General features: G+C 46.5%; 1 protein-coding gene across 2 annotated transcripts in view; it reads right to left on the reverse strand.

Annotated features, from left to right (window-relative positions):
* The window catches only part of ARFGEF1 (ADP ribosylation factor guanine nucleotide exchange factor 1), a 456734-nt gene that overhangs the window by 233891 nt on the left and 199283 nt on the right, over positions 1–23560 (reverse strand). For both annotated transcript variants that reach the window (XM_030215298.1, XM_030215307.1), the window contains exon 18: positions 22896–23067. In XM_030215298.1, the coding sequence (XP_030071158.1) occupies positions 22896–23067 (172 nt within the window). The remainder of the gene's footprint in view (positions 1–22895; positions 23068–23560) is intronic.

The following is a 23560-nucleotide window of genomic DNA, read 5'->3' on the forward strand; positions in this document are numbered from 1 at the left end:
CAGCATATCTTTGTATTCATCTCCAATAAAGAGATAGGTCTATAATAACCACACTATTCAGTATCCTTTTTCTTCCTAAGTAGCACAATAATTCCTGCCAGTCTCACATAGTATGTTAAGATGTCATCCCTTTCCAGGGAGCTGAAAATCATATCAAGGAGCCTACTGACAGATTGCAGTATGTTTTGTAAGAGTGTACTGTAAACCCATCAAGGGCCAGCAACTTCCTGTTTTCCTATGGGCTATAGCCTCCTCCACTTCTTCCTCACTAATTGCTCCATCTAGCCACTCTGTCTGTTCTTCCGCTAGCCTATTCAATTCTTCTACCTCTACATATTCCCCAACCTGCACTTCCTCTGCCTTCTCTCCTCTGGGATATAAAGCAATTCATAATATTCCTTAAATCAATATCTGATGAGCCATCCATTGCCAATTTTTCCCCCTCCATGGTCTTTCATCTGTAAAATATTATTTTGGATGTCCTGAACCTGCAGCCTATGGGCCAGTAAGTTACTTACTTTATTATTAAATTCAGAGTACTTTTGGCAGTTGTATTTCAGCTTTTCCATGGTAATATCATTCAAAGCCTTCCTGGCCTCCAGCAGCAGTCTACAACAACCCCTCCCACCCCACACAGACACACTTGTAACACAGAAATATAGACAATGATGACAGATAAGAACCATATAGCTTATCCAGTCTGCCCATCCATATCGTCTATTATTCCTTCATCTCCCTTAGAGATTCTATGTGCTTGGCCCATGCTTTCCTAAGTTCAGAAACAGTCTTAAACACCACCACCACTTCCACTGGGAGGTCATTCCACCCACTACCCTTCCTATAAAAGAAGTATTTTCTTAGATTACTTTTCAGTGTATCCCCTTTCTCCTTCATGCTATGCCTCCTCATTCCAGAACGTCCTTTCAATTGAAAGAGACTTGCCTTCTATGCATTTACACCATAAATGTATTTAAATGTCTATCATATCATCTCTTCCACTTTTTTCCAAATTATACATATTGAGATCTTTAAGTTTGTCTCCATATGCTTTATAATGAAGATCACTACCCATTTTATTAGATGTTTGGGTTTTAAATGATTATTTTAGAAAAATGCTACTTTCAGGTCACGTGATGTGAACAGGGAAGGCTGCATTTAGCTTGAGCTGCTCAGGGTCTCACCCCCTACTCACCTCTTATTTTAGCCCGTAGACATCTCAACCTTATTGAAGGCTGTCTAAGCACTACTGGAATATTTATGGACAGATATTTGGCTCATGAAAGCTCCTTTATGGTGGTAAGATTAAAGAAAAAAAAAAACAGGATCGTGGGAAGCAGCCGGACGACAAGATGGTGGTATCTGTACCTGAACCACCACAGCGAGATGTGGAGTCCCTGATTGCTGACATAACTGCTTCAGTGGTACAAGCTTTGGAGTCCTGGTTTTTGAAATTGTTCACCCAGATTGCAGGCATGCAGCAATTGATGACAGACCTCTCTACCCGCACAGTTGAACTGGAAGATCGTGTTTCTGGTCTGAAGATGGTGCTACTGCTCAAGCTTACGGAATTGCGACACTTGGTCAAGACGCATGCTGAGAAGTTGGACAATTTGGAAAATTGCTCCACAAGGGAGTACTGATGCTTCGTAGGCTTCACTGAATAGATTCCAGAGCACACCCTGAGAGATGTTGGATCACCACTACCTTTCCACAAAAAACAGCAGCGGGGCCTATTCATTTGGATAGAGTGCATAGGCTGGGCTGCCGCAGAGATGGCGATGTATGGCCTAGGCCTATTATTGCCAAGCTGACTATCTGCACAAGGTGGAAATTACTGCAGCAATGCAAACGGGTTCAGGATGCTGTTAAATACAATGAACTCCAAATGAGGATCTTTCAAGATAATTCAGTAGCTTTAATGGAGTACTGGAAAGATTTTCACGCACTGTGTGCTAAGATGAGCGAGAAACGCTGGCACTTTACGTTCATTTATCCCACAATCCTAAAAATTCATCACGAGAGCCGCTGGCAGTCTTTTGACTATGCAGTGAAGGCCACAGAGTGGATGAATCATCATGTTCCGGATCTCTGAGTGTGACTGTTCTGTATTTACTGACAGTAAATTTTAAACTGTCTTTGGCCGCTTTTGAGTCTCTAAGTTCTGGGCCTGGTGTGTGCAGTTTGTTGTAGATGATCTTTATTTTCTTGGTTGTTATACACATTGAGATGTCTTAATGAAGAAATTTCAGAATCTAGGGTTTGGGCTGGGGGGGGGGGGGAACTAGCTAGCTCTTAGGTACTATACAACTAATTAGAAAGGATTCTTAAGGGCAATATTTATTACTTTGCGTGAGCTTGCGCCCTTTAGGCTTTTTATCACTTAGCGGTGTATGGCCCAAATGTGTACGAACATGTGTTCTTTAAGAAGTTGATACATTTAGGTTTGCAAGATGCTTCACTCCCCATGATAGTAGTGGGAGATTTTAATCAAGTGATAGACCTCATGGTAGACCAATCGGACCCAAGGGGAATTGTAGAGTTGGGGGTCACGAAGGGGTTACCTTTCCTTCGTTCTTCTCTGAATCTTATAGACCCCTGGCACTTATTACATCCCAGTGAACGGGACTATACCCACTTATCTAGGGCGCATGAAACATTCTCGCTCATTGACTACATCTTCCTTTCACCCTTGTTGTTTGCCTGAGTTGTAGGAGCAGAGATTGGGCCTTTGGCTGTCTCGGATCATAATATGATATGGGTAGATTTGGAGGGTGGTCTGGTGCAATTTTGTCGAAGTCTGTGGTGCTTCCCTGCTTACCTTTATGAAGATCAACATTTTTGAGATTACTTTATATGGAAATATCAGGAGTTTATTAAGTTTAATGGACAACATAAAGATGATCCTCTTTTGTTTTGGGATGCTTTTAAAGTGGTGATCCGTGGAGATGTCACTGCTTATGTTGTGGAGCGGGCCAAACGGATAATGAATGGTATAACTGGGCTGGAAGCTAGCTTTAAGGTAACAAAATATACATATACATATATATTGTGCAACCTATGGTAGCCAACAAAGACGCCTTAGTGGTGACCCAGATCGCCTTAAATTCTTTAATCCATGGGAAAACACAAAAAGGGTTATTATTTAGGAAATATAAATTTCATAAATTTGGTAATAAACTAGGGAAATTATTGTCTCAAGTACTGAAGATGTGACAAGGTTCTCGCTATGTCTCAACTTTGCAGACTGCTTGGGGACAACTTACTAATAACGTTGAGGAAATTGTGCAGATTGTTTGCGACTATATTCGTAACTTGTACACCGATGAAGTGTACAAGGGCAGGGGGGTCCTTCCTTGCTAGATTATTTGGAAAATGCGGGGATGCCATGCTTTTTGTCAGCAGTGCTAGCCCAGTTGAATGCCCCTTTGCATGCACTTGAGATTCAAAATGCAATCAAAGCACTTAAGTGCTATACGGCCCCTGGTCCTAATAGGTATTTGCCAGAGTTTTATAAAATGTTGCAGATTCATCTGTGTGGCCTTTTGGAGACTTATTTTTTGGCCGCATTAGATTCAGGGTTTCTGCTCCCACAATAGCGCAGCTTTGATAACTGCTATTCCAAAACCAGGTAAACAACGGCACTTTCTGGAGTCATACCTTCCTTTCTCTCTTCTTAACACGTGCATTTTGGCAGATCGATTGGCTATACATCTTCCTTCAGTGATTGGCCCTGAGCAGATGGGTTTTGGTAAAGGACGTTGTTCGGTGTTACATGTATGTAAGACCTTGCTTGCGATGTCTCATAGTCAGCGTCATCAAATCCCAACTATGCTAGTTAGTTTAGATGCTGCAAAAGCTTGACATGGTCGACTGGGACTATATTTTCTAGGTTTTGAAATATGTAGGCCTAACCAGTTGGTTCAGAAGAGCTTTGCAAGTATTGTATGCTAATCCTTCCACAGCGTTTTTTGTGAACGAACAACAAACATCGTCCCTTTTAATCTTCCGGGGTATGTGACAAGGTCACCCTTTGTCACCACTATTATTTTTACTTTATTTAGAACCCTTTAGACAAACGGTTTTGAAGGATGGGGATATAACCGGTATTTCGGTTGTGGCTGATATGTTAAAGGTATTGACATTTTCGGACGATCTATTAGTTTTATTGTCCATTTCTCAGTTGTCCTTGCTGCGCCTTTTGAGTTTGGTGGATTAGTTTCACTATTTTTTGGGATTCATGCTTAACCTTCAAGTAGAGGAGTGTGGTAGCCGTGGTGCTTAACCTTCAAAAGTCTATGGCTCTACCAGTCCAACAGGAGGTCCGGTATGACCTTGTTGGGGCTTTTCCGTTGATATGGGCTGATAATTTTCTTAAATATTTAGGTGCCTGTCTTCCACAGGATTTAACACAGCTTTATGATATTAATAAACTGCTCCTATTGGAGGTGACTCGGCAAAAATTGCAGATGTGGTGGGTTTACCAGCTTTTGTTGATGGGGAAAATTGCTGTATATATGATCATTGTTCCGCAGTGGCTCTATTACTTCCAAATGCTTCCATGTGTGTTATCTGGTACCACTGATAAAAGTCTTTCTAAATATCTAACAGGTTATTTGTGGAATGGGAAGAGAGCTTGTTTGCCCACGGTAAAGGTGCCACTAACGAGGAAAAAGAGGGGGTTGGGTCTGCTTAGTCTAAAGTTGCTCTCGCTGGCATGGAGCATGCGGCATCTTAATGATTGGTATCGTGACCCATATTATTTTTCTTCTTTGAATATGGAGAGGGGTTTGTGTGCTCCTTACTGTTTTACTTACATGCTGCATGCTTCGACGGGTTTACAATCACCACTGGTGCGGGAAATCTTTTTGTGTCACCTCTTTGTAAGACGTGGGGTTGGTTGTGTAGGAAATTTCATCTCCCCCACACAGTCACCCCTATTATCTATAAATGGTAATGGTCCCCCCCCCCCCCACCCACAGTTAGGATACAGCCACCGGGCCTAACCTGGAATGCAGCCGCTGCTGATGTGAAGGGCCCCGCCCCCTACGTCAGTGCATCTGCTCCTTCCCAGCCTCCAAGGGAGGCCCGGCACCGCAGCCTGTCTCTCACCTGCTCCAGCGTACTGGGATCGGTTCCCGATAGGAGCAGGAGAGTGACAGACCCCGGGACCTGGTGCCGGGCCCCCCTTGGAGGCCAGGCCTGGGGAATTTTGCCCCCATGCCCCCCCCCCCCCTCGGAAGCCCTACCTACAGCAAGAAGTAGAGTTCTTAACATTTGTTGATATCTGTTGTGTAGTGGGGCACGGAGGCGTAGCCAAATGGAGGCTGAGGTGGGGTAAAGTTTAACATTGCTTCCTTTGTAGTTGTCAACATAATTCTTGCTCATGTCAACTGTTGTTTTGCAACCATGCAATAAAGAGATTTAAACATAAATGATTATTTTAAGCAGAGGTTGTTAAGTGTTTCAACTGGCTTATGCCATGAGAAATCAAAGCTTTGCATAAGGTGCACATAGCTTTCCTTGAATCTTCAATCAGAAACATATAATACTTCCATATAGGCCTTCATTTATGCATTTTCTTTACGTAAAAGACAACAAGATTTTTCTACAACATATAAAAGCCTGAATTGCGCCACTTAAAAAAGCCAAATTTACACAATGCCTGCTTTACAACATAAAGGTCAAACCAGAGGAAGTTCATACCAACCTGGTACTGACACCGAGGAATCTTGTTTTAAGTGTATATATTTGTATTCAGTTTCGGACTAATTATTCGGACAAACATTGTTTTGAGTAAGGAGGATGGATGTATTTTGGAAAAGTAAAGACTGAGACCTTTGACGCCACAAACTTGAGATACCATATGGCCTAGCAGTTCTAAGCAGGCAACCCAAAGGAGCTCTTCTTCTTAGGTATAAAATTTATATTCCCACATTTTTGAGAAAGCTGGATGAAGGTATAACACACTGTCCCTTAGAAGATGGCCAAATCTAACAATAAGCTTGCTAGATGTCAACAGCTGAGATGAGGAAAAACTAGGAGGCTTGGGGAAAAACACTGGCTCTGAGGAAAAATCGAATGAAAAGACTTAGTATTGCTATTGTTTTGCAAGGTGAACTGAAGATACTACCTGCATTTGGAATGAATTGGTATATGTGTATAAGCATCCTTGAGAATGAGTAATACGCTCATGAGATTTCCTGTGGTCTCTTTCCTAAGAAGAAATTAGGTTTTACCTGATCATTTTCTTTCCATTGGTCCTTTCCCACTATTCTGAAACCTATAGGATAGTTGTGTCCATCAACCAGCAGGAGGAGATAGAGAACTGAAAACTGAGCTGACACATACCTCTCTTGCCTTTATATCGCTCCATGGTGCGACCTCACATTGAGTAATGTGTTCTATTCTGGTCGCCGTATCTCAAAAAAGATATAGCGGAATTAGAAAAGGTTCAAAGAAGAGCAACCAAAATGATAAAGGGGATGGAAATCCTCCCATATGAAGAAAGTCTAAAGAGGTTGCTCTTCAGCTTGGAAAAGAGATGGCTGAGGGGGGTATATGATTGAGGTCAATAAAATCCTAAGTGATGTAGAACGGGTAAAAGTTTATCAATCTTTCACTCTTTCAAAAAGTACAAAGACTAGAGGACACTCAATGAAATTACGCTGAAATATTTTTAAAACAAATAGGAGGAAATATTTTTTCATGCAAAGAATAGTTAAGCTCTGGAACTCGCTGCTGGAGGATGTGGCAATGGAAGTTAATGTATCTGGTTTTAAAAAAGGTTTGGACAAGTTCCTGGAGGAAAAGTCCACAGTCCGCTATTGAGACAGGCATGGGGGAAGTCATTGTTTGCTCTGGGTTTAGTAGCATGGAATGTTGCTGCTATTTGGGTTTCTGCCAAGTACTTGTGCCCTGGATTGGTCACTGCTGGAAGCAGGATACTGGGCAAGATGGACCATTGGTCTGACACAGTATGACTATTCTTATGTTCTTATGACATCCAGTCCAGCTTCTCAGTATTTATGTAGACAAGCAGTAAGGAGAAACTCAGAACACACACAACAACTTTAAACAACTCGCTAACCTAACACTAACCAGACAAGCAAACATGTGTGGACCTCTCTCATCTCTGGACAACTTGTACAGAACAAGAGATATGCAGGAAGCACCATGCAAGGTGACAGTCGTTATCTGACCCATTACCTTCTTAGCGAGTAAACATCTCAGAAACATCGGGCAGACTGGAATAGTAGGAAGAACTAAGGGAAAGAAAATTATCAGGTAAAACTTCATTCCTCCTTCCATTATGTAGCTTTCCACTATTTCCAAACCAGTGGGATGCTCAAACACAACCCCTAAAGTGGGTATTATCCTGGTGCCGCTGCCCTGAAGGCTGAAGTCCCAAAACTAGCTTCCGAGCGTGCTGCCTTGCAAAAATCCACCAGAGGCAGTAAGGTAGTCTCCACCGAGATGTCACTATGCACCTCATAAAATGAGCCCACAAGGGCCGAGGAGCCTGCTTCCCCACAAGCAAATAAGCTGATGTGATAGTCTCCTTCAGCCACCTAGCAATTATGGGCTTGGAAGCCATGAGGCCAAGACTCTGTTTACCAAAAAGCACAAACAGACTGTCCAATTTGCAAGACTCATTCGTGACTTCCAGATATCTGAAGACTCTACTCAAATCGAGTAGCTTCAAGGCAGAATACAGAGCCTCTTCATTATCTCTGAGAAAGGATAGAAGCTCCACAGATAGGCTGAGATGAAATGCCGATACCACTTCCAGAAGAAAGGAAGAACTGAGCACAGGGAGACCCCTAATTGAAGAAAGGGATCCCAACAAGCGAGCCTGAAGATCTGAAACCCTACATACCGACACAATAGCCACCAAGAATGCTATTCTTTAACATAGCAAACGATCTTTCAAAGAGGCTCAAAAGGATGCTTCTGAAGAGCCCAAAAGAGTAAATTAAGGTTCCACTCTGGACATGGGTGTATGAAAGAGAGACTGCAAGAGATGTCTTCTATTGTTTGCCCCTGAAAAAGGCCAAAGCCGCAACCTGAACTTTTAGAAAACCCAACATCAATCCTTTCTGAAGATCTGCCTGGAGAAACATTAAGATGTGTAAGATCTAAGCAGAGAAGAAATTCTGTGCTCAGAACACCAGCCCTTGAACATCCTCCACCTCCTCACATACGTCATGGATATAGAGCGTTTCCGAGCCTGAAGCAAGATAGCAATGACTGAATCAGAATAACCTTTTTGTCTCAACCAAACTTTTTCAATGGCCAAACTGTAAGACCAAAGGGGCATGGATCCTCCATGAGCACCGGACCTCACTTCTGTATGAAGTGTACCTGTGAAAGATGGAGAGAACCCTCATCCAGTAGTCAGATCAGGTCCATGTAACATGGCCAATCCGGGGCTATGAGAATTATTCAACCCCGGTGCAATGTGATTCCTGACCGGCTGGGGTGACTCCAGGACTAGGTTTGGAAACTATTGCATTAGTCTGTATATGGCATGTTGCTGTCTGCTGAGGAGGGAGACCCCCAAGAAAAAAATGTAGAACGGGAGCTGAAACAGAGGGAGACAGGAAGAACAAAGCAAAATATTGTATTTTTTATTTGATGCAGTTTTACAATTTTAACCCCTATTTTTAGCTTCCAGTGAGGCTGTATTGTACCTGTAAAGTTCTCTGTGTGAACTCTGTAAATATCATCACCTAAGCTGGGCAAAAAAAACAACCAGAAGGTCCTTTGGAAAGATAGTATACATAGCACAGGTGTAGAACCATTACCTTGGTTACAGTATATGAAATTTCAGACAGTGAACAATTTATGTGGAATTCTCCAAGGCTAATTACTGTGTTACTGTATGCTTAAACAATACCTGGCTTCTTTGACAGAAGAATGTCTTTACAATTTATTTAAAAATATTTATAAACTACTCTATCCAACAGTACTAGGCGGTGTACAAGCTAAACATACATAATCACATGAAGAAAAAAAAAACAATAGACATGGAGGCTTATTTTCAAAGCACTTAAGACTTACAAAGTAACATAGTAACCTAGACTTTGTAAGTCTAAGCACTTTGAAAATAAGCCCCATGGTAAAACAATTACAAAATAAAGTCTTAATCTTAAGAGAAATTTGTCATACTATGAGCAATCTTGCACAATTAATCTAAAAAGGCCTGACAGAAAAAGAGCGCTTTCAAATGTTTCCTGAACTGGAGCATTGATATCATCATCATACGTAATTCAGTTGGTAACATATTCCAAATAAATGAACCTTCAATCTGAAGAATTGCTCTGTAATTTGTTTCCAATCTGACATAGTTAAATGATGGAATATCTAATAATAATTTGTCAGTAGATCGTAAACTACAGATAGGCCGATAAAGCCTTACTGACAAAGCCAAAACAAGTGGAGTGTCGTCCCTCAGAGCTTTCAAAATCAGTATCAATACCTTAAATCGAATGTGCCAATGAACAGGCAACCAATGTAATTCCTTCAATGCTAATGAAACATGATCACATTTTGACAAACCCATCAGAAATCTGGCAGCTGAATTTTGAACAATTGGTAAAGAATGAACCACAGTTTTCGAAAGGCCTAAATAGAGTAAATTACAATAATCTAAAACTGATAAGATTATTGCTTGCAACACTGTATGAAAGTTAAGCTCTGATAACAATTTCTTCAAGCATCTCAGCATTCAGCCTTAAAAAGGCCTTCTGAATAACATTCTTTATTTGTGATTTAAAAGACAACTTAGAGTCTAATACAACTCAGAGGTACTTACACTCTGAAGAAATTGCAAGCCCAGTACCAGTAAATTTTACTGAACAAGGCCACTGTATAGAATCTAACTGATTCGATAAAAATAATGTCTGTTTTCCCCATATTCAATCTGAGTCTACTAGCACTGAACCAGGATCTTAACATTTGCAAACACACAGCTCGAAAAGACAAAGTAGAACAAACAGTACTCTTTACTGGAAGCATATAAACGATATTGGACACCTAAGCAGGATAATACTTGACAAATCAGAATCATATATATGTTTGTAATCCCAGGCATATCAAGGTTAGAGATGAATCAGGTTGAGTCCCTCAGGGGATTACTAAATGTGTTTGGCTCATAGCTAGGGACTGGGAGGAATAGTGAAAGTGGCTTAAATAACATAACTGGTTGTATAGATGTGAGCAGGAAATATTGATGCTGTAATGATTGAAAGGTGATGTCATGATTGGGGGAGGGAGAGTAAGGAGAAAATAAAAGTGTCTGTTTCGGGGTGCATGAGGTCTTTGGTTGCCCACACTCCACCAGAACCCATAGAAGGGGTATCATGCCCGGCATAATAAACAGGGGCTACTGTAATGGATTAGACTCTGCCAGAGATGACAGAGCTTGTAATCCAAAGGGCTCCAGGGAGCAGAAAGACAAATACCCACCATGAGCAGAACAGGGAGACCTTTTCAAGTCTGGAGGTGGTTGAGTAAGGACGGACAGAGAGATCCAGTCCTGACATAGTCTGGCAGCTGGGGAAAATCCCAGTGGGACACTTGTCTGACTAGGGATCAGGGAAGTCACAGACCCAGGCTGTCCTGCTGAGTAGGATGGGTATAGGAGATTAAGGAGATACAAGGGAAATGAAAAACTGAAACTGGTGAGGAGGGGATTGTTCAACTGCTTAGCACCCCAGGGACTCCCCGAAGGAGAGAAGAGTGGTAATTGGTACCATTAATGTGGTTGTTGACTGTTCCTGTTGAAGTCTCAGTAGTAAAAGTTCATGAGTTTAAATAACCAATCACTAGAGTGACAGCGAGTTCTTTTTGGGACTGTGTCAAGTGAATCAGGTGGTGGCTTGAAACCCCCCAGTCTACCAGGATTTAGCCCAGCCCTGGCCTGTGCCCAGCTCAGAAATAGACTTTATCTTTTGTATGCCTTGGTCCATGTGACTGACCTGAAGAGCTTAGCCAGCATCTAGGACTGACTGGAGAGGACCAGGGTAAGGGTTACATGCTAAATAATACTTAATCTACAAAAAGGCTTTCAATACAGTCCATTCACCTCAAGTTAACAATTCAACAAGTAATGGGCCAGTGGTTCACTATTAAGAGTATATATATGGATGGATGGGGGGGAAAAAAGTCTCATCTGTCACCGGGTTAACACCCCACTAATTTCTTCAGGGTGATCTGTTTGATACAACCCTTTGGTGATTGTTGTAATCATTGACAAAAACCCCTCCGTCCCTATGATTTGTAATAACTATTGTGATTTCTATTAAAGTAATCATTAATTGTTTTGACCAAATAACATTGTGCTAGGTGACTAGCAATAAGCTTAAAAAAGTCATGCAGGACAACGCTTATCTTCTGGCTCACTGAGTCCTGACAGACACTCATTTTGCTGTCATTTTGTCAAGGGATTAGAGCCTCAAAAAAACAGTGACATGATGCCTGCTGTTACTGTTATTGCTGCCACACTCCGTCGGGACTCAGTGCACATTGTATCTTCCCTTTGACCTTGGAGAGAAGGATAGTTCACTGTTGTCATGCTGGGTTGTACATCTTCACTGTTATTCTTCTTTCCTACCACCAAAGTGGCTGACTTTCACACCTCACAAACTGAATGGTACTTACTTTTATCCTGCAGTGCTGCCATAGTAAAAAAAAACAAAAAAAACAAAAAAAAAAAAAACACCAGCAATCCTGCACGGAGGCTAGTCTGTCAAAGTAAACCAAAGCAATAAAAAACAAAAGCCTTTCAAAAGCAGCCTTTTTCTCCAGGTAAATCAAAAACAATGAAGCACCAATACAGGCAACTGCTAGTCAATCTGTCTGTTCAGCAGCAATTCAGTTCAGCCATTCAAGGTTTTCTACCACAGAATAGGTCTGAGGCACAAAAAAAAAACCTAACCCTTAATAAAAGGGTTGGTTGGGGGGGGAGGGAATAGGTCCTGTGTGACCCCCAGGTGTTACACCTCTATTTTTTTCAGGGCCGTGCCTAGGGTCTCTGGCGCCCCCCTGCAGACTATCAGTTGTGGCCCCCCCCTCCCCCCCGCAGACTATCAGTTGGCGGCGGTGGCGCCGCCCCCTCCCCCCCCGTGAAAATGATCGCTCACCACTTGCCACACTGACAGGAATTGTCAGCAATATTCTTAGAAACAGATTGCTATACATTCCAAAATAAGAGAGCAGATGTAAATTCTCAAAGTGGACATACTCCAAACACTAAAATGAAAATAAAATGATTTTTTTCTACCTTTGTTGCTGGTGACTTTCTTTTTCTGATCATGCTGGCCCAGTATCTGATTCTGCTGCTATCTGTCCTCTTAACTCCGTTTCCAGGGCTTCCTTTCCATTTATTTCTTTCCTTTCCTCCTTTCTTCTTCATTTCTGGTCCTCAGCTTCTGCCTATTTTCTTCATCCATGTGCAGTTTTTCTCCTCTCTTCCTTTTCCCTCATTTCATCTCCTTCATCTCTCTTCCCTCTCCTCTATGTCCAGCAATTTCTCCTCTCTCCCTGAGCCCTGCCCTCCCAATCCATGCCCATCCATGTTCCTCTGTCCCCTGCCCCCTCCATTCATCCTTTTCCAGCAATTCCCCTCTCTCCCTGAGCCCTGCCCTGCAATCCATATCCATCCATGCCCATCTGTCCCCTCCATTCATCCCTTTCCAGCAATTCCCCTCTCTCCCTGAGCCCTGCCATCCCAATCCATGCCCACCCCTGCTCCTCTGTCCCCTGCCCCCTCCATTCATCCTTTTCCAGCAATTCCCCTCTCTCCCTGAGCCCTGCCCTCCCAATCCATGCCCATCCATGCTCCTCTGTCCCCTGCCCCCTCCATTCATCCATTTCCAGCAATTCCCCTCTCTCCCTGAGCCCTGCCCTCCCAATCCATGCCCATCCATGCTCCTCTGTCCCCTGCCCCCTCCATTCATCCTTTTCCAGCAATTTCCCTCTCTCCCTGAGCCCTGCCCTCCCAATCCATGCCCATCCATGCTCCTCTGTCCCCTGCCCCCTCCATTCATCCCTTTCCAGCAATTCCCCTCTCTCCCTGAGCCCTGCCCTCCCAATCCATGCCCATCCATGCTCCTCTGTCCCCTGCTCCCTCCATTCATCCTTTTCCAGCAATTTCCCTCTCTCCCTGAGCCCTGCCCTGCAATCCATATCCATCCATGCCCATCTGTCCCCTCCATTCATCCCTTTCCAGCAATTCCCCTCTCTCCCTGAGCCCTGCCCTCCCAATCCATGCCCATCCATGCTCCTCTGTCCCCTGCCCCCCCCCATTCATCCTTTTCCAGCAATTTCCCTCTCTCCCTGAGCCCTGCAATCCATATCCATCCATGCCCATCTGTCCCCTCCATTCATCCCTTTCCAGCAATTCCCCTCTCTCCCTGAGCCCTGCCATCCCAATCCATGCTCCTCTGTCCCCTGCCCCCTCCATTCATCCTTTTCCAGCAATTCCCCTCTCTCCCTGAGCCCTGCCATCCCAATCCATGCCCATCCATGCTCCTCTGTCCCCTGCCCCCTCCATTCATCCCTTTCCAGCAATTCCCCTCTCTCCCTGAGCCCTGCCCTCCCAATCCATGCCCATCCATGCTCCTCTGTCCCCTGCCCCCTCCATTCATCCTTTTCCAGCAATTTCCCTCTCTCCCTTCCATGACCGCCCCCCCCCCACTCCCCTGCCCTCCCGCTCCCATTGTTCAATTCAACTGCCCGCCCTCTTCTCTCCCCCCAACATCCCTTTTCTTTTTTTTTCTTTTTAAATTTACCTCCGTAGCGGTTCCGGCAGCGTCAGTGAAGGAGGCGGCGCTCCCGACGTCGCTAGCCTTTCCTTCGCTGTGTTCCACCTTCTTCTGACGTCATTTCCTTGACGTCAGAAGAAGGCGGAACACAGCAAAGGGAAGGCTAGCAACGTCGGGAGCACCGCCTCCTTCACTGACGCTGCGCTGCCGGAACCGCTACGGAGGTACATTTAAAAAGGAAAAAAAAAGAAAAGGGATGTTGGGGGGAGGGAGGGCGAGCGAGGTGAGAATGGTGCGGTGGCGCCCCCCAGAGGGAAGCGCCCCCCTGCCATGCTTACCTCGCTTACCGTGTTGGCACGGCCCTGATTTTTTTTATATGACTCACCAAGGAAAAGGAAACAAAAGTCCTACCAGATCACCAAAAGCTATGCAGGAAACCTATCACCTGTTGAAGACTGAGAAATCCTGACTGACAGGGACTTGCACAGGGTTCTTAAGTGATGACATCACAGCTCAGTAGTCCTCAGTCTCTCAACCCAAATGTTTGCACTGTTTGGTGGGACAATAAAGAATAGTGTGATACTTAAGATAGGACTTAATCAGCCATATCCTACACAAAAATCAGTGGAGAGGTTTTCTAGGAGAACTTTCTCCTTTCTTGTGGAGGAAAGGGGTTTAACTAGGATTACAATATGTCCGGTTTTAACAGGATAGGTCCTCTTTTTGAGGACACGGCCAGGCAACCGGATGGGTTTTTCCAGCCTGCCCTTGTCCAGATTTGTGGACGAACAGACAAGCTGGTGGGCAGACGGGCGTCCTATCCTCAGAAGTCTTGCAAGGTCACTGCTTGAACTCTCGGCAGCCATTTTGAATCGGCGCCGGGAGAAAGACAGTCGGCAGACGTGCCAGGCAGGAAAGAGGGGGCTCTTTCCTGCCCTGAAGAGATCACTAGACTACCAGGACACCACACTAAGGTAAAGGAGAGGAGGGGAGGGGTATTGAATAGAGTTATGTGGGTGGAGGGAGGCTGGAAAATTGGGGAAGGGATCTACCTGGGGGGGGGGGGGGGAAGAGAGGTAATTTGGCTTTCTTTGGGGGCAGGATGTGGTGGGGTATGGCAGGGGCGGGACAGGGTGATGGGGAGGGGCATGTGTCCTCTTTTTTTCTTAGGGCATCGAGGAAGATGAGTGGACCTCTACCCAGGGATATTTGACTGATATGGCAACTGCCATGACCTAGGTGCTCCTTTCCCACCAATCGATGCTCAAAACTGGTAGTTTTCAAAGTCAAAGAAGCCAGATCTTTCTTTTTGGAATAAGCCTCAGTAGGTGGCCAATTCCAATGGCTTCTATCAATGTTCAATGTGAATGGAGATCGAGGTCGCCTCATTTATGATGCACCTCCAGTATCTGGTCGAATAGCTCTGATGTCGATGACCTTAGATCAACTGAAGGAGCCTTTCCTTCTGCTCTTTGTGGCCATAACATCATCTCCAGGTCACCTGAACAAACAAATTACACTAAAGCAGCTTTGTGATCTGGACCTAGGCAATGAAAGCATCAGTTATGGGTATCTGCGCCAAATATGGTCTTGCCACATCATCTACATTTTTTTTTTGGAAGTTGAGTGCTTTTTTCAGCTGTAATTGTTTTTGTAGAAAAAGCCCAGTCAGTCAAAAAAGTGGTGAAAATGCAGACAACTTAAAATATGCCATAAAATTTAATGGAAGACTAAAAGGAAGCCACGCGCATGAATGCAACAGAGAAAGCATTTTAACATATCTGTATTACTATGGAGGAAAAAAAAAACATCTGGTCAGTTTGAAAGAAAAGAAAAACTGAGGTAGTCTGGTGCAATGAAGCTAGTCCTGAACAGGCACAGTACAACCAAAACAAAGCATCTAGAAATTTTTGAACCTACAGAAAATTTATCCTGTGTGGGCATTGTCAGATGGCATCATCCAGATGTAAGGGCTTGACATCCTGCTTATCCTTAGAGGAAAAACAGAGGTAATCTATGTGCAAATTTATAGCAAACAATTGCTCACAAAGAAATATATGTGGTCAGAGTCTAAGGTTCTTCAAAGTACTAAAGCTAGGGAAAGCTTTCCCACACTGGGCTCTATTGAATGATGTTACCTGGTTAAGTGAACTTATTATCCTGCTTGTCATCAAAAGGAACTCCTGCTGGGAATGCCTATTACAGACCCGTAATAAAAGTGGCACTGACGAAAAACAAGAAGCCTTTAAAACTACTGTAACAGTAAGGGGAAAAGAAAAATAACACTAAGATAGGCTTTTGCGTGAAAAGAAAGACTCATTGTGTGAAGCCCAAGGTGAGGGAATGAGTGGTTCAGAGGTAGGTTCCCTTAGGAACACTCCCTCAGTGGTGCTGATCTAAGGCAGGGAAGAAGTTTAATCTGTATAGTAGAAAAGATCAGGGAGGCCCCAAGTGAAGAAGTCTCCAAGGGGAAAGCCCCAAGTGAAGAAGTCTCAAAGGGGAAAGCCCCAAGTCAAGAAGCCTACAAGGGAGCAGTCCTGAATAAGGAACTCCCAGCACATGCAGAGAGGTGGCTACAGTACCTGAGGGAAGTGACAAGGAAGAGGAGTAGCATGAACCTAAGTGTTTCCCTAGGCTGGGAAACTGTGAATGTGTATCTCAGCTTCCAGGAGTTAATTATACATGTAAGGAAGACTGCCAAGGTAGGAGATAACCTTGAAGTATATCCAGAGAGTATCTGATTTTGGTGTATGCACACGCAGGGCCCAAAACAGCATTAGGAGCCACTCTGTTTGGGCCTGGCTAGCAGCCAGCCCTGTTAAGAGTATTTCCTGTGTGAGAGAGAGAGAGAGAGAGAGACTAACTAATTAAAAGGACTAAGCCTTGAAGTAATAAGGTAAAATTATGTATAATCATACCTGATAATTTTCTTTCCATTAATCATAGCTGATCAATCCATAGACTGGTGGGTTGTGTCCATCTACCAGCAGGTGGAGATAGAGAGCAAACTTTTGCCTCCCTATATGTGGTCATGTGCTGCCGGAAACTCCTCAGTATGTCGATATCAAAGCTCCATCCGCAGGACTCAGCACTTAGAGAATTACACCCACGAAGGGACACTCTGCCCAGCTCACCACCGCCGAAACGGGGGAGGGGAATTAACCCAGCTCATCCCCACACAGTGGGGGGGGGAATCCGTCCAGCTCATCCCCGCGGAGCGGGGGAGGGACACCACACCCGCCGATGCGGGGGGATCTGGCTTATCCTGCAACCGCAACCGCGGGAGGAGCTGACTGACCCTAACACCGCCGAAGCGGGAAGGGTACAAAGCTGCCCTACAGCCGCACGAAGCGGGAGGGAGTGCCGGCAGAATTTTAAGTCTCAATCCAGCCCCGTAAAACGGAGGGGAGAGGAATGCAGCAGCTCACTGTAACACAAACTCGTCTTAACTCTTGAAGAATCCAAGTGAAAAAACTTGAACACGAAGTCTTTCTGAAGTAACTGAAGACTAAACTTGAACCTGAAATGCAACCAGAATAAAAACAGTACAGATATCTGGGAGGGGCTATGGATTGATCAGCTATGATTAATGGAAAGAAAATTATCAGGTATGATTATACATAATTTTACCTTCCATATCATCAAGCTGATCAATCCATAGACTGGTGGGATGTACCGAAGCAGTACTCACCCAGGGCGGGACATTGAAATCCCTGACCTCAACACTGAAGCTCCAAACCGGGCCTCCGCCCGTGCAGCCACAGTCAAACGGTAATGCTTGGAGAATGTATGAGCCGAAGCCCAAGTTGCCGCCTTGCATATCTCTTCCAAGGAGACGGATCCGGCCTCTGCCATCGAGGCCGCCTGAGCTCTTGTGGAGTGAGCCTTCAGCTGGATAGGCGGCACCTTCCCCGCGGCCACATAAGCCGCTGCAATGGCTTCCTTGACCCATCTTGCCACTGTAGGCTTAGCAGCCTGCAGACCCTTACGAGGACCTGCACACAGGACAAACAGATGATCTGACTTCCGGAAATCATTGGTCACTTCCAAGTATCTGATGATGACTCGTCTCACATCCAGATATTTAAGAGCAGAGTACTCCTCTGGGTAGTCCTCCCTACGAAAGGAAGGGAGACAGAGCTGCTGATTCACATGGAATCGAGAAACAATCTTGGGCAGGAAGGAAGGCACTGTGCGAATAGTCACTCCTGCCTCAGTGAACTGCAGAAAAGGCTCTCGACAAGAGAGCGCCTGGAGCTCGGAAACTCTTCTGGCTGAAGTGATAGCCACCAAAAAGACTGCTTTCAACGTCAGGTCTTTCAGAGATGCCCTCGACAAGGGTTCAAAAGGCGGCTTCTGCAATGCTCTTAGCACCAGGTTGAGATTCCACGCAGGCACCACTGAGTGCAGAGGAGGGCGCAAGTGATTAACTCCCTTGAGAAATCGCACCACATCTGGCTGCGAAGCCAGGGAAACACCCTTCAGGCGGCCCCTGAAGCAAGCCAGAGCCGCTACCTGGACTTTAAGGGAACTGAGCGACAGGCCTTTCTCTAGACCTTCTTGCAGGAACGCCAACACTGAAGAAATTGGAGCAGTGAAGGGAGAAAGTGAGCCTGCTTCACACCACGCTGCAAAGATACGCCAAACCCTGGCGTAAGCAGTAGAAGTAGAGCGCTTCCTCGCTCTCAGCATAGTGGCGATGACCTTGTCTGAGAAGCCCTTCTTCCTCAGACGCTGCCGCTCAATAGCCAGGCCGTAAGACCAAAGGGGGAGGGATCCTCCATCACCACGGGACCCTGATGCAACAGGCCCTGCTCCACTGGCAGTCGCAGAGGATCGTCGACTGCGAGCCTGATCAAGTCCGCATACCAGGGACGTCTGGGCCAATCCGGACCCACCAGGATTACCCTGCCGGGATGCTTTGCCACCCGGTCTAGCACCCTGCCCAACATGGGCCAGGGCGGGAACACATAGAGAAGCTCTTGTGTCGGCCACTGTTGGAGAAGAGCATCTACTCCCAGGGATCGAGGGTCCCGTCCTCTGCTGAAGAAGCGCGGCACTTGGCAATTGGCCGATGACGCCATCAGATCTAGGCTCGGCTGGCCCCAGCGCTTCGTGATGTCCAAGAACGCCTGAGCAGATAGCTGCCACTCTCCGGGCTCCAAGGTATGGCGACTGAGAAAGTCCGCCTTGACATTCATGACTCCGGCAATGTGGGCCGCTGAAAGCTGCTCCAGGTTCGCTTCCGCCCACTGGCATAGATTCATAGCCTCCTTGGCTAGAGGGGCGCTCTTGGTACCTCCCTGGCGGTTGACATAGGCCACAGCCGTGGCATTGTCCGACAGAACCCGTACCGGTTTCAACGCCAGTACCGGGATGAACTCCAAAAGCGCCAACCGAATGGCTCTGAGTTCCAGGAGGTTGATAGACCACTTTGCCTCTGCAGGAGACCAGAGTCCCTGCGTTGTCCTTCCCAAGCAGTGGGCTCCCCAGCCCGACAAGGAAGCGTCCGTCGTGACGACAATCCACTCGGGGGTCACCAGAGGCATTCCTGCAGACAACTTGTCCATCTGCGTCCACCAGCTCAGCGCCTTGCGCACTGCTGGGCCCAAGGGAAGGCGCACAGCATAATCCTCCGACACCGGAGTCCAGCGCTGCAGCAGAGAGAGTTGAAGTGGTCTCATATGAGCCCTGGCCCAGGGCACTACTTCCATCGTGGCCGTCATAGAGCCCAACAGCTGCACATAGTCCCAAGCCCGAAGAGGAGAGGCTACTAGGAACTGGTTCACCTGAGCCTGAAGCTTGACAATCCGATTGTCTGGCAGGAACACTCTGCCCACTTGGGTGTCGAATCGAACTCCCAGATACTCCAGGGACTGAGTGGGGCGCAGCTGGCTTTTCTCCCAGTTGATGATCCATCCCAGGGAGCTCAAAAGAGCAACCACCCGGTTCACAGCTTTGCCGCACTCTGCATAAGAGGGGGCTCAGATCAACCAGTCGTCCAGATAAGGATGGACTTGTACTCCTTCCTTCCTCAGGAAGGCCGCGATGACCACCATTACTTTGGAGAAGGTCCGCGGAGCAGTAGCCAACCCGAACGGGAGGGCTCTGAACTGGAAGTGTCGGCCCAGTACTGCAAAACGCAGGAAGCGTTGATGAGGAGGCCAGATGGGAATATGCAAGTACGCTTCCTTGATGTCCAAGGATGCCAGGTACTCCCCTGCCTTCACTGCCGCTATAACAGAGCGGAGAGTCTCCATGCGAAAGTGCCGAACTTTCAAGGCCCGATTGACCCCTTTGAGGTCGAGGATAGGCCGGACAGAACCTCCTTTCTTTGGTACCACAAAGTAAATGGAGTAACGTCCCTTGCCAAGCTGATTTTCTGGCACCGGAACGACCGCCCCCAGGCGGATGAGATTGTCCAAGGTCTGCTGCACTGCCACAGCTTTGACCGGAGACTTGCAGGGAGAGAGTACAAACCCGTCTCTTAAGGGTCGGCAGAACTCTAGCTTGTAGCCGTCTCTGATGACTTCCAGCACCCAAGCGTCTGAAGTTATTGTGGTCTACTCGCCCAGAAACGAGGACAGCCGTCCTCCAATCTGCACTGGGGCGTGGACCAAGACCCCGTCATTGGGTACGAGACCCTGGGGGAGGACCGGAGGGAGCACCTCCGGGACGGCGGTCTCTGCGAAAGGAACGCTGCTTGGGGGAGAAGGTCCTCTTAAAGGAAGAGGAGGCAGAAGAGCCCGACCTGCCCGGGCGGTACCGACGGGCTTCCTGAAACCGTCCTCTGGAGGTACCGGGGCGAGCACTAGCTCGAGCCCTGACCTCTGGTAACTTCTTGCCCTTAGACGTGCCGAGATCGGTCACGATTTTGTCCAGCTCGACCCCAAAGAGCAGCTTGCCTTTAAAAGGCAATCTAGCCAGGCGGGATTTAGAGGCGTGGTCAGCAGACCAATGCTTCAGCCAAAGCCACCGCCGCGCAGAGATTGTCTGAGCCATGCCTTTAGCTGAGGCTCTCAAGACATCATACAGCAAGTCTGCCAAATAGGCCAAGCCCGATTCCAGGGCCGGCCAATCATCCCTCAAGGAAGAATCCGAGGGGGAAGCCCGCCGCACCATAGTCAGGCACGCCCTGGCCACATAGGAACCGCAAACTGAGGCCTGCAAATTTAAAGCAGTAGCCTCGTAGGACGACCTTAAGGCCGCCTCCAATCTTCTGTCTTGGGCGTCCTTTAGGGCCGTGCCACCTTCCACCGGCAACGCCGTTTTCTTAGTCACCGCAGTGATTAAAGAATCCACGGTAGGCCACAGATAGGCCTCACGTTCACTCACAGCCAAAGGATAGAGGCGGGACATAGCCCTAGCCACTTTAAGGCTCGCTTCTGGGACATCCCATTGAGCCGAAATTAAGGTGTGCATAGCATCATGCACGTGGAAGGTTCTAGGCGGGCGCTTCGTCCCCAGCATAATGGCAGAGCCAACAGGGGCTGAGGGAGAGACGTCCTCCGGAGAGGAAATCTTCAAAGTGTCCATGGCCTGTAGCAACAGGTTGGGCAAATCCTCTGGGCTAAAAAGCCGCGCTGCAGAGGGGTCATCCGCTCCAACCGAGCGGGGATCCGTCTCCTCCAAGGAATCCGCAAAGGACCGTTGGGAGACCTCAGACACGCTGCCCTCATCTACATCGGAGGAGACAAATTCCTCCAAGGCCTGGGAATCAACCCGAGGGCGTTTACCTCTGGGAACCTCAACCTCTTTACCAGACGAGGGAGCAGGGGCAGCGTTGTGCATGAGGAAGGCCTGATGCAGCAGCAAAACAAACTCGGGGGAGAAACCCCCCAGACTGTGCACTTCCGCAGCCTGGGCAACAGCCCTAGACGCACCCTCAACCGGCGCTCGCAAGAGCGGGGGAGAGACATGCTGCGCATCCAAGATGGCGTCCGGCGCGACACTCCGCGAAGGAGCCGCGCGGGAAGAACGGCTCTTAACTTTAGCCGCTTTTGTGCCGTCGCCCAAATTAAGGGCGTTCATGGCATTAATGTCTCCAACCTCAAGGGCGGCCCAAGAAGAAGCCGTCCGAGCCGCGTGGCCGGCCAAGATGGCGGAGGCGAGGAGCGGGGGATGGGCGTTTATGGCGGGAAAAACCGCCACGCCGGAGGAAGGACCGGGACATACATCGGTCACGAAACTGTCACCCAACAAGGGCGAATCAGGCTTGAAGACCCCCGCATCCCCTCTAGAAGCGTTCCAGCGATCCGGGGAGCGACCCTTTGCGCCCTCGCCCTCCGACGCCATATGCCACGAGGAGAAGAATCGGGGAACCCCCTGCCCGCTATAAAAAGGTAAAATTACCTGCTGTCCGCTCCGAGCTGTAACGACCTGGTGTCCCAGTGAGTAGCTGCAATAGACGCTTAAATAAACGTCGAAATAAACGCCTTTAAGGACGTTCAAAATTTTTTTTTTTAACGGAGCCAGCGGGAGGGGGGAGAAAAGGAGGGACCTGGCACCACCAGGTTTGCACTTGCTCAAAAGAGCCCTCAACCCCAGGCACTCAACAAAACCTAAAAATTAGGCTTGGAGGCCTAGCCAGAGCTGCTGCTGTGTGTGACCACCACCTGCTGAGATAGAGAACATACTGAGGAGTTTCCGGCAGCACATGACCACATATAGGGAGGCAAAAGTTTGCTCTCTATCTCCACCTGCTGGTAGATGGACACAACCCACCAGTCTATGGATTGATCAGCTTGATGATATGGAAAGCTGATTACTATCCCTTTGTGTACATAAAGTGTTTTGACTTTTATATGCAACCTGCACGTGTGCGCCACATTTACGTGAGGTCCTGCAGCCAGCCGCTAGCACTGTTCCTACACCCAATTAAACAAATACAGCAGAAAAAAATGTTTTTGGTAGTAGATGAACTAAGGTATACTGCCTAGCCTGCAAATACTATCTTACCTGCCCAAAGAATCTGTGTGTTTTCCTGGAAAGCTCGTGAAACATTTTGTGAGCGTCAACACAAAAAGTCACCCGTCAGTGACACTAAGCATGATTTACTTTGTGTTTAGAGAAAGGAAAGTAAAAAAAAATACATATTTTCATTGAAGCTGGTTTTTAGCTGGCACTTACTCTGTTTCGTTGATTTTGTTGGAATTGTTAGCTCTTTTGTTTCTTTCATTGCAATCTTCTTTCCTGCTATTTCATTGTAAATAGATGAGAGATACTCCTCAGGAAGATCTTTACTGTCATTAATACCTCGGTTCATCTTAATGTACTGCTCCTTAGTCATTTTGTTCTTTACCTTTAAAAGAGAAACAAGAAAGCAATAAGAATAGGAAGAAATCTGTCAAATATTTTCTGAATGTTAACTACTGCACATTCTAAGAACAAGAACCAAAACAATCAGTGTTCACCAATTAGTAATCAACAATCACCCCCCCTCCCAAAAAAAAAAAAGAAAAAAAAATATATACATACATTGCATTTGTATCCCACATTTTCCCACCTATTTGCAGGCTCAATGTGGCTTACATAGTTTTATTAACATTGTCATTTTAGGGTATCAGATACAGTTAGTATTGTGCCGAGATTAAGTAGGGAAGAGAGAAGAGGAAGGGAGTGATTAGGGTAGTTATAGAAGGTGGGTTTTCATAACTGAGTAGGTTGGTGAGGTGGATTACTGAGGTTATCATTCTCATTGTAGGCTTTGTTGAAGAGGTATGTCTTCAGGGCTTTGCGAAAGATGGTTATTTTGTTGATTGTTTTCAGGTCTGTAGGTAGTGCATTCCATAACT

Source organism: Microcaecilia unicolor, chromosome 1 (assembly GCF_901765095.1).
Source record: "Microcaecilia unicolor chromosome 1, aMicUni1.1, whole genome shotgun sequence".
NCBI lineage: Eukaryota > Metazoa > Chordata > Amphibia > Gymnophiona > Siphonopidae > Microcaecilia > Microcaecilia unicolor.